The sequence below is a fragment of the Plasmopara halstedii genome (genome assembly GCF_900000015.1).
Source record: "Plasmopara halstedii genome assembly, contig: Scaffold_470, whole genome shotgun sequence".
Lineage (NCBI taxonomy): Eukaryota > Oomycota > Peronosporomycetes > Peronosporales > Peronosporaceae > Plasmopara > Plasmopara halstedii.
Window position 1 is genome coordinate 1057209 of NW_020187390.1, and position 11747 is coordinate 1068955.

The 11747-nt window shown below is 44.4% G+C and overlaps 2 protein-coding genes across 2 annotated transcripts; both read right to left on the bottom strand.

Annotated features, from left to right (window-relative positions):
* Nucleotides 1–1811: 1811 nt before the first annotated feature.
* On the bottom strand, nucleotides 1812–4160 carry PHALS_10406 (hypothetical protein F443_13744; the record flags this gene model as incomplete). The annotated part of the gene is made up of 3 exons (XM_024725825.1): nucleotides 1812–1856; nucleotides 1920–1975; nucleotides 3320–4160. The coding sequence occupies 3 exons, from the start codon at nucleotides 4158–4160 to the stop codon at nucleotides 1812–1814; spliced, it is 942 nt and encodes a 313-aa protein (XP_024576563.1).
* Nucleotides 4161–5398: 1238 nt separating this feature from the next.
* On the bottom strand, nucleotides 5399–10644 carry PHALS_10407 (Uncharacterized conserved protein; the record flags this gene model as incomplete). Its single annotated transcript, XM_024725827.1, has 2 exons — nucleotides 5399–10086; nucleotides 10152–10644. 2 exons carry the CDS (start codon nucleotides 10642–10644, stop codon nucleotides 5399–5401), a joined length of 5181 nt encoding a protein of 1726 aa, XP_024576564.1.
* Nucleotides 10645–11747: the final 1103 nt, after the last annotated feature.

Below are 11747 nucleotides of genomic sequence, written 5' to 3' on the forward strand. Positions count from 1 at the left end.
TGATATGATTATTATTGAAGTATGGAAAGAAGTCGTATAAAAATACGACAAATGGCAGCACAAAACGTAAATTATACCTATACCAATATATGTAACTGTGATAAGAATAGTAACAAAGTATGGTTTGGAATCGCTCAATCAGACCAAAACATGGTACTTCAGTGCTTAACAGCTTAACAGTATCAATGATGTGTTAGTGATGAAAGTAGGGCACGAAATTGTTAAAAATAGGAAAGCATTGTTCTCCAAAGTAGCGAAGTGGTGCTGAAAAGTTACTGTATAAAGATGCTGAATATTTTTATGATATGATACTAGGAATTATTAAGTAACAAAGCATGTTTCGAAATTGCTCAGAAACATGGTACTGTGAGGATGTAGATTGACAAAATAAGGTGCGGATGAGAGAGGGGAAAAGTAAAGGCGCATGATTTTAAACTCGACTTTACTCGGATGAGTGTACTTTGATAAACAGATATCATCAAAATCCAAGTATGGAAGAACGACAACCTGTTTCAGCAGTGATCATCCTATACAGTATGCAATACTGTAGTGGCTAGTAATTGGCGCTGAGAAAAAAGCTTCTTTCTCCTTCCCATAATGTTAGAAATGCCCCAGAAAACTGATACTTTGCCTCATGAAAATGAGATGATTTGTTTGAGTGTAACTAGCTTACAGCACAGATCTGATGCCGGGTAAAACCTTTTGTTTTTACAAGTTATAAACGTAAAGAATTGAGCCACATATCTATAGTATTTCTCAAAGCTTCCATACTACTTATCAATAAACACTACTTCTGACTTTGCTGAATGAATCAAAGATCTCTTTTTTGCATCGTGACTCTAAGCGGCAGATTAAATGTACCCTAGAGACACTCCAGCTGACCACTCAGGACGTTTGAGATTTTGAGGTCAGTCTATCAAGCTCTGAGGCCACACATAGACAATTTTGTTGGTCGAACCTGTGACAATCTCTGCTTGCTGATCACGGTTGACTCCTTCAAAAAGCGTAGCTGATTGTTGAGCTTCAGAAGCCTCAACTGTAAACATCACTTTGGTGGTCGATGGTAGCGAGATCACATGCCTATTTGTTTTATATACCAGTGGGACGAGATCGCGAGTCCAGCTCTGTCTGTGCGCCATCATGGCAGATGCTGTATGAGGATGTCGTGATGAATAATACAGTCATGAGTATGCGCGATTTATCGCTGTATCATGAAAATGTTGATTCTCTTAACATCAAGACGACAATGAACAACGTTTGAAACCACGAATACTTTGCATGTGCGATATGACTCCATAATGGAGAGTAAGTCATTACCGATGGCTGTTTGTATTTAACAATGCGATATATATTTGAATAATCTGCAACTCTTTCTATCCAAGCCCGTAGTGATTTTATGAACGACTCTCGAGTTGTCAACCGTTCTAGGTTGAAGAAGTCAAGAAATTATTTTCTGACGATCAATGGTGAGATCGCGTTACCACCAAACCATCCGTAAGCATTTTTTGAGAGTAGCATAACCGTAGTCATACATGCTCTAACTAAACTTGGGTTGGCAACCACGGAAAAAGGGATGTAAGAGCTAAGAAGTTATTACTTCTGCAGTTACTATATGAGATAGAAATCTAAGTCAGAAGTATCAAATACATTTGTCGGCCGAGAGGTTCTGTCGACCACTCTACGTGGAGCTTGACTTTCATACTTCTCGAACGACAGCAAAGGGAAACACGAGGCGGATAATCTTGTCATGTAGCGACTGGTGGCATCATGACGCTGCTAATTGCCGAATGGTGATCCAGCTCGGCCGAGAACTATTGTTTCGGGTACTCCTCCTCACACACCCTTGTAGTTTTGAGCTGGTGTTATGTAGCATTTAGCGCCTCTTAAAAGCAAATGTACGATCCAGATGGAATTTGTACCTGATTGAAGAACCTCCAGTATACGGTGTCTGCTACCGATTTTGGAAAGACAATGGCTATGATAGCCCACAACCATTAAAATATTCCTTTGTTCCTTGACCGGTACTTAAAGAACTTGGACGGCATGTGATAGGCCTGATTATGCAATACCAATACTCGTTACTTGAGCCATTTCACATTGATTATGCCTCACGAATCGTTTATCATTGACCGTTGTGCTTTGCTTAATGATAATCTAACTGAACCTTTAAATATGTATACGCTTCAATGCTTCCCCGTTGCGTAATCAAACTGCATCTTTCTACAAATTTTGATCTTGCGGTGAGCAAGCAGTATCAAGCTATGCATGCATCCGGTGTGCTTGGCTAGTTTGAAGTTAGTCGCCTCGTTTGATTGTGACTAATTTCCGGAAACACGTCAATCGGCGATGCTTATCAACTATACTTTCAGTGCGCGATTTGGATTTGAATAGGAACGTTTGACGAAATCATCCACAGCATCGCCCAAAGATTGCCGAGAATTGTCACCGAGTCTGTTGATCGTAGCTCACCATAACGGTCGTTGAAGGACATTAGCCGCGGTCTCCATTTATCGTCAAGCACGCACACTTGATTGGTACATCGCATCTTGTATTAATAGATGTGTGCCATCAGTGCGAGTTCGTAACTACAGTCCCATGGTATCCCAATGCTGTGAGCGTGGGCGATATTTTCACGCTGAATACCGTCGAACGATCTACTTACAAGTTTATCGATACCGTTGTCTACTATAAAGTCGAACTTTGGTTCATCAGCTGAATTGTTTGACTTTTATTCAAATTCAGTGAAGGAATTCCACATTTAAACTGCTTCGACTGCATGTTCGAGTTTAGATACCAGCTACCTTAATTATTCGGAGTGGGGCGTTCCTCAGTCCAATGACATGTTTATTCTTGCCTCGATACCGGATTTTGCGCGCATCATTTATCGCTCTTCCTTTATGTCTAGCATCCCGTCACTTCAGCGCTGTAAACTGCGCCAGCGTGAAGGTGGTCTGTCGCATGATTGCTGTAGGCTCAGTCCTGCAGTACAATCTAGGTAGGATCCGTAATAAAAGTGTGCGGATGTCAACAAAGGAGCAACCTTTCAAAAGGCCGTCAAGGTGTTCATTAATGTTTGGAGGCAGGATATCCTAACGTTCTCTCAACCAGTCGGTCACAGTAAAAAAGCAAGCAATGAATTTTTATGTTTATCATCCCGACGCTACTTCGACCGTATCGTAATAGTGATCTATATTGTTTTTCTAAATCTCGAAGGGCATGCGAGAAATATGCAATATATAGTACCATACATTCCTCCCATAGTCTCAGCCATGTTCCGTCTACAATACACTAATGCACTCAAGCCGGTGCTTGTACTCACGGCGATGATGGTGCTCAATGAGACCTACATAAATTCCAGCGCCTATGGGTCCACCAAGAAGTGGACCGAAGATAGGAACCCAAAAGTAGGAGTCGCGAAAGGTGAAAACTCTCGATCCCCATCCCGCACAATAGGTAAACAGACGAGGGCCAAAGTCACGCGCGGGATTGATAGCAAAGCCAGAATTCATACCAAATGCCATACCAATGGCCACGACCACTAGAGCCACTGCAGTGGGCTGTGAATACGGACTAGCAGGTTTGTTAAGCGGGTCACCGATAGCAAAAATGCAACCCATGAGTAATGCTGAGCCAACAACCTCTGTCAGAAAGCATGTGAAAACTGGAATATCGTCACTGTATGGGTATGTTGCAAATACAGCTCCGGTTGACGTCTTCTCGGGGTCTATCACGTCGAACATTGGGTAATACACTCCCCACACAACAAATGCCGCAGCGAAAGCACCAAGGAGTTGCGAGATGATGTAGTATGGAACCTTATTCCACTTCATACGACCAAAACATGCCAGGGTTGTAGTAACTGCTGGATTCAAATGGGCACCCGAGACTCCACCAGAAATGTGGATACCAAAGAACACACCGAGACCCCAGCACAAGGTGATGTTGATATAATCGCCTTTCGTGCCCTCCCCCAGCACGACTTGAGCAACGGCACCATCACCGAACATGATCAACACCATCGTGCCTAGAAATTCGGCAAAACACTCGCGAACGAGAGAAGATTTGACTTGAAATGGTTTTAAAGGCTTGTAGTTCATGGTTGAATCTGATCTATGCACCTCAACAGAACCGTTTTCGATCTTACCGCTACTAGTCGACATTATGGCAGGATCGTTGAATCAAGTGAAGCTTTAAGACCAGCACGCTATTTAAAAAGTGAGATATTTCGTAAGCCACACTGGTAGTCAAACCTTGTTATCTTGTCAAGATATTCTTCGAAGCAAGTCGAAAAGATAAAGCTCACGGACTGTATTGACCAGCCGTTTCTGCTTCTTCATAGAATTCAGGGCGAATGCGTTTAGTTGATGGAAGAACGACATTTATCAGATGGACAGCATTACTTCAGATGTAGACAAGGCATCATCCGCATATATTGAATACAATATGAACGCAAGGAAGTAATTTGATGTCAAGCAGCAGGCGTTGTATTCTATTAAGCAAGGCCGGGGTTTTTTGATCGGAATGAATGGGCACCATATCTTTTATTGACCACTTTGAACACCATGAGATTGTTCAGTTAAAAGGACATTTCGTCGCAACCCTTATCTTGCTATAAAATTTCGACTCATGATCTCTTAACAAAATTTCTCTGTCACCTATTCCATCACAGCTGATAAATAAGTAACTCATGCAGGGCAAAAGCATGAAGTTTGCATAAACAGATATTGTTCTCGATTAGCTCACATGGTCGTTTTAATGTCAAATGTTAAGCGAGTTGAAGTCATGAGTGGAGCGTCTACATACGGTGCCTGACCGACCCATATGCTTTTAGTATTACGCGACATTATGCTACTGAACGTCTACTCCTTTCACTCAGGCATTTGGATTTACCTTAAAGTACACAATTGTCACTCTCGTTGAATATCGTCAATTTAACAAGGATAAACAGTGTTGGTAGCTGATAACTCTTCTATCTCCTTCAGCATAACGACAGAAAACACATTTTGCAAGTGTACCGATTGTCGTTATGTTGATCTCGCATTTGGTCCTCATATTCAGGAACTGGCTTACATGAAAAACTCTATTGCCGGTCTACAGCTTTCTCCATAGTTTGAATTACGATCGATAATAATCAGCTTTAGTATGCTTCTGCCTACAAGCTTAATGACAACAAATACCAAAGACAGAGTCTCAAATGCGATTCGATTGTAGAAAATGGGCGCGTGTCTACATCTCAATTGCTTCTTACTTTTGTTTTAAATTATCGATTCTGATGATAATGTATTATTTTCTATATTTTAAAGTTTCGAATTGAAAAATGTACCTCATAAACACAATAACTTAATTGGGTAACCTGCAATTTATAGTCATTACAGCAGGAATCTCGTGACGACTATTCTTAGTGAGACTGACGCTTCCTCACATCCATGAGCTCCAAGCAAACCTCATCTAGTCTTCCACTTAATAATAAACGCTGTACGAGCTGTCGCACTTCAAGGTCGGAGGACGAGATACATCCACACAATGCTGGATACAATTCTAGAATACTGTGTGGCTGGAAGTCTGCTTCTAATGCGCTGGTTAAGAGCTCCACTGCTCTTTCACGGGCTGCTACGACCTGGTAGTTGTCACTCAGAATCAACGGTTTTGAATTCGTTGACGTGCTTATACTGCGTGATTTTGATTGTGAAGATGGATCCAACTCGGTAAATCGAACCAACGCCGTATTGCAACATGCTACTAATCGAGTTCGTGCGAATGACGCTAGCTCCTCGTCTGCTATTTGGATACATAGTGTCGTTAATTGACGTACGCAGCACCGAATCATAGGTTTTTGATGCTCTACTGCATCCACACCTGAGCACAGCACATCAACCAGCTCAGCAATAAACGCACGATACTGTTGTCCAGTTCGCATCTTGGCGTCACTATTATCGCTAAGTAATGCAATCGTACTGTCCACCACGCACTCCAAAACACTAAGCACTAACACTTCATCTTCTTCCGACTGCACACACGACGGAAATTTTCCTCCATGTGGCTGCACAAAGCCTGCAATCGTCTCGAGTAATGGACGCCAACACGCTTCAGCCAGTCGGACCGCTACAAGACCACTTGAAATCAGCACTAAAAGGACACGCAGCGCATACTTCCACAGCTGCGTCGCTGCTTTCTGCGCTGCACTTATCGGTTTGTCAGTAGCTGTAACCAAAGTGGATGCAGCTGATGACAAACTAGCATCGAACTTCAGGAATGGCTGAATGCAAAAGAGCACCGACAGAAAGCGCTTGTCCCTTGCTTCCTTTGACACGCTAGCGTACAGCTTGACCAGCGATGTGAGTGCGTGACGCGTGAAAAAGACAAGTTCTCTCTCTGACGATTGAGTCACGTAACTTACTAATTGATCCAACATCTTTGTGTGGACTTGCGGGTGGGATACAAACGACCCGCATTCTTCAAACGCGTTTAATACACGCGACTGCAAACTATTTGAAGTGATGTTCGTGACGGTCTTCATCGAGGGTGGATCAAGCACATGATAAGCAATCAAGGCAGCAAAGAGATCCAACATCTTCTCGACGTTGCGTCCATCCTTGAATTCGAAATCTTTTGCCTGCAGGTAGAGCGCCACTAAAACGGACACAACAGCGCTCGCAATTTCCTGTTCTTCATCTTCCTTCAGCGGCAACAGATGCTCAGAATTCTGATTCACAGCACTTCGTCTCTGGTCACACAGCTGCAATAATTGGCTAAATGCTTCCTCCCATAAAGCTGGATCACGATATACTGAAGCAGACGTCGCACGTCTGAGATTCGAGGAAGCCGTAGAAGGCACCGAAGATGAGACCAGAGCTCCGCCCACAACGCGCATACCAACGCCTGCACGGACAGGTTGCGACTGCGCTATGTGGTCAAAGTCTCCGGCTGAAGATACTTGTAGCAGCGTTTGAAGCGTCTTAATAGCTGCCAGTACCACTTCCTTCGGCATGCCAAACGCAGCATTCAGCGACACGTGCTGCAGTAAGTTGCGCCAAATGGACGCAAACCACGATGAGTGTTGCAAAAGATGAGGCCAGTTCGTCTCCAAGACGCGACTAATACCTGTTAGCATAAGCACACGCGACTCATTCCATTGTTTTTCAGCACTATCCCGTGAATGATGAAACACATAGTTGCTCGAGCTCTTCTGTTCGTCGTTTTCCTGTAAGTTTGAGCTTTTTCTCCCTGGCATCTCACACAATTTGGCCGCAAGTGGCAACACAGTTGAGTTCACAAAGAGCTGCCATTCACTCAGATCGAACTGTGCGCCGTATGTCACAGCAGTGCCAAATAATGTATTGATTGCACTGTTCCGCACTTCGGCGCGATTATTTAATGCTACAGCACTAAACTCGGCAAATATGTAGCCCCAGTGCCCAAGTTTTCGCTTTGTATCGTCACTTTGTAAACGCACTTTCGCCTTGCCAATCATATCTGCCACACTCCAGAGCTCATTCACTGCCGTTAAACTAATGTTGACGTCCTTAGCTTTACTACCAAAACATCCGATGCACTTGATACAGTTGGTCAGGTATTCACTCGGTATCGATACCATCAAGTCGTCAACGATAACACGCAAGCACTTAAACGCCTGCACTTGGGTCTTGCCATCCCCACACTCGCACGCTGCTTGCACTGCCGCTAGTATCAGTGGCCATCCAGCGTTAATTAAGTGCCCACAAGCATTGAGTAGGTCTAGCATGCCAGTCAACACACGATCTTTCATATCTGAACGCGCCAGCTGCAACAGCGGTGCAAACAACTCTTGCTGGTCCACCAAGAGAGAACTAGCAAGACTGCTCTCACCAACTGAGTCCAACGCCTCACTGTTGGTAGTAGATTGCAAGGCAGTTTGCATTAATTGAAAAATTCTGTCCGTCGCAAAGAATTGAAATTGAGCAAGTTGTGGAAACTGCGCCACAGTGAGTGGTAGTTGGGGCTCGAACGTGCTCATGAGCACAAGCTCTCGCATCACGTCTTTAAATGAGCGTTGGCTGCTTGCAGCTAGTTGCGTTAGCATCCGTAGTGCAAAACATGGCATAAATGCACCGGAACCAGTGAGTCCTACACCCAAGTAGCTTTGATAGATGCGCATATGATGATTGCTCGCAAGGTGAGACGCGTCGTCCTTGTCCACCAATGTCCATTCGTCGATAGAGTCAGACGAACTTTGTGCAGGCTTAACGTCTCGTGTTGGGGCGGGTAAACCCACTTGATTCCACGATACTCTTCGAACTGCACCAAGTAGTCTATGTAGGGCCCCAGAACTAAGCTTCAGTGCATCACGAAAGAAATCTACGATCGAGTTACTAAGCATCATCAGCTGTTGCTCTACATCCTCATCTTCAACTCGAAACATGCTAATTCGGTAGTTTTTCGTCGGTAATTTCTGCTGACCAGATTTAAGCTTTGGATCCGTCAGTCCGACAATAATTTCAAAGCCTTCTAGGAGAACACACCACTCAAATTGCGACAATTCTTCTTCCATGACGTGAGCAGCACCAAAAAGAGCTTTCATCGCATGCACTTGGCGCCAACTTATCACCACGACACAACTTTCCCCATCATCCGTCACTGCTTCGTCAGAATATTCGCTTGTGCCGCTACTACCCGTTCCTATCGTGGATATTGAGCCCTTTGAGTTACCTCGAATGCCATCTGGTAACGGAAATGAGAATCCACAAAGCGCACGTAAGCACGTCAGTACCACATCATCCATTTGTTTACACCACATTTCGCGAGCACTTGGACTCTGCATGTTCGCTCGAAGTCGTGAAGCAACAGTAGCCAAGACGTGATACGACTTAAGTGACATGGTTACAAGATCTACTTCGCGACAGTATCGCATGACACAATTCATAGACTGAATAACAGCAGGAGCGACGACAGCCATACATGCTTTAGCCAATTTTTCACAAACTTCTTCACTGTCCGTCGATCGCGATAGCTCAAACACAGAAGCAGCCATATTACTTTGACACGAAGCAGCGACACGGATAGCGAGAAAAAAATGCTGTAGCACGGGCGTCTCTTGTTCATTTAATAATTCGAGCCCCGAGCGTGGCGTAGCTCCATCTGGGCCTTGAGGTCGAAAATCTGATGGTGGAGACGTCATAATGACCGACGACGTCGTACGAGTAATAGCTACGAGCACGCCGTCTGAGTAATTTACCATCGCTGCCACCATATTGGGCTCGAGACATACACGATTAAGCACCTCAAGCGCCAATAAAACTGGCCAGGTAACAAAATTCACACCTCCACCAAGACTAGTAGTACTGGAAGCACTTCCATTTGGCAAAGCCGAGTGAGTTAGAAAGTTTTTAGCATCTTTTAAATTTGCGATCGCATTTCCTGCATTAAATTTTGAGTCAGGCGATTTAGTTGGAGTAGGCGGTGCTTTGTTCATGTCTGGAGAAGCGTACGTCCCTGTGGCGATAATTTCGAGTAATACATGTAGAATTAATGCACACTCTTTATCAAGGCAGTCCGCAAAATGACTCAACAAGGTGCTTGCAAGGCGCATGCCGCGTACCAGAAGCGGAAAAAATGGACCTGCTGTCCCATTGGTATTGCTCGTAGTAATGGACGAATTAGTTGGGCCTGTGATTCCAGATCCTGCAGACCCACCGTGCTTGTCGTTACAGCCTAATTCGAGTACACACTGTACCAAAGGTGTCATTTGTTGCTTCAGTACAGCTTGAAAGTCAAGATCAAGTCGGAATAGACCATAATGGGATGCCAAGACCGTCTCTAGTAGCTCAACACCAAGAGCTGCACTCATGGGTGATCCTGTCGTACGTTTCAGCCATATTCCATTCTCTTCTCGACTCATACAACACAAATCTTGAAATAATACCACTCCCACATGCTTTGCTTCTTGACTTGAATCAACTTTGCCAAATGCAAGCGAAACGACTTGTCGGATTGTCATAGCTGCTGTATTACCTACTAACGAACTGGCACTGCTGCTTGTTGCGTGCAAATGGATACAAATCCATACAGCTTGCATGACCATATCTTCATTACCCACAAGGGTATTATTATCTGTCGAATTCAACGCATAGATGTTACAAATAAAACCCAGCTTTTTTACTTTGGTCTCGCCTGACCTGAAGGACACGACTGCATCTGACTATCTTGAATCGGCTCAATAGCTTTCCTTGACTCTTTCTGTCTCTCTTCATACGCTAAGGTCATCAGCTGCAAGAGAGTTTGAAGCAGTTTGACTTGGACATCGGCATGAGTGTTTTTCTCAGCCTGAATCTGCAATACACGCAAGATACTGCCCACACTAGCAGGCTCAATAGCATCCCAGCTGACCAAACGTTGAATACTAGATAAGGCCAGAACTAAAATCTTGTGCGATGCATTGGTATGATTACATGCCAGCAAAAATGGTCGCAACACGCTCTCGCTTTGGAAAAGACAGTGACCAGGACCAGGTGCACGTCCCTCTACACGAAGAGATGCCGCGTACTGCTGCTGTAGTGCTGGTAACGTCTCTAATGCACGATCTACAGCTTCTTTTACGACGGGATACTTACGCTTGGCTTCAACCCGCAACGCATGCAGGTCGACAGCCAGCTGACGTAGGAAGTCCATGATTGAACTGGGGGGAGCTCCAAACAGACCAATCACGTGTCATCATTCGTTAGGCTATAACTTGGAGTGGGCATTGCTCTTAAATCAATACCCTCGATATCCAGCATTATTATTAAGAACTTAATTGCTTCTAAATAATTTCATAAATCCTAATGCTCATTTTTTCAAGTTTCCGAATGCGATGCTTCTTGATCTTGGAGCTAAACCCTGGAATGAGGTTTCCAATATGAAAATTACTCTTATCAGGACTTTGTGATTCTTGGTAAAACTTGAACGAGTATGCATAAATCACAATCACATTATGTTGTGTGTGGGAGGCATGGACTGGTGCTTTGTTTCATGTGTTTTTGGTGTAACGGGGTTACACGTACCCTAATAACAGGGGGGTGGTGTCACACGAGATGGGCATGGTGTGACTGCACCCAAACAAGAATATGGTATGTGGCTAGGTAGCGAGTAGTTATGCATGTATTTAGATTTTACTATATATTTTTGGGAAGATCTAAACATTTAAAGCTAGGCGGCTTTGCCGCAGATAAAAATAAATTAAAAAATCAGTTTTGGATTTTTAATGGAAGAGCTGATTGCGTTGGGTAAGGCAACAATTACTCTTGGAGCAAGCGAATTTCGATCCCCTAACTCGTACTTGTTCTATGTATAGAACGAAAGGTCGGTGACCTAAATTACGCTTCCTCAAGCGCTAAGCTACGGCAGCCCCTCTGCACTTGGTAGCACTTGTAGTCAAATTACACCTAAGTCATTTAGACTGATCCTCTGTGAGGACGGAGGAATTTTCCTCTTTGCCCCAGGGCATGCAGGCCGGGCTGAAAAGCTGATATCCTTGCTTGGCCCTGAGAGCGTGCAACACCTTGTAGCGCAAGGCCCTGAGGCAATCGGTGCACGTCTAGATGCGTTTTCGAGTCACGAAAACGCGCTGCTAGAGCACCTGCAGCAGAAGATGTCTGCGTCGCTTGCGTCTTAAACGCCTCCGTCGATGACGGATGACTTCCCCCGACCTAAGCCGCTTATGGTGAGCGAAAAGGTATTTGAGGGGAAGGATGGAGAGAATCTCCTGCTCTGGGTGAGAGAGGTCGAGATGGCCA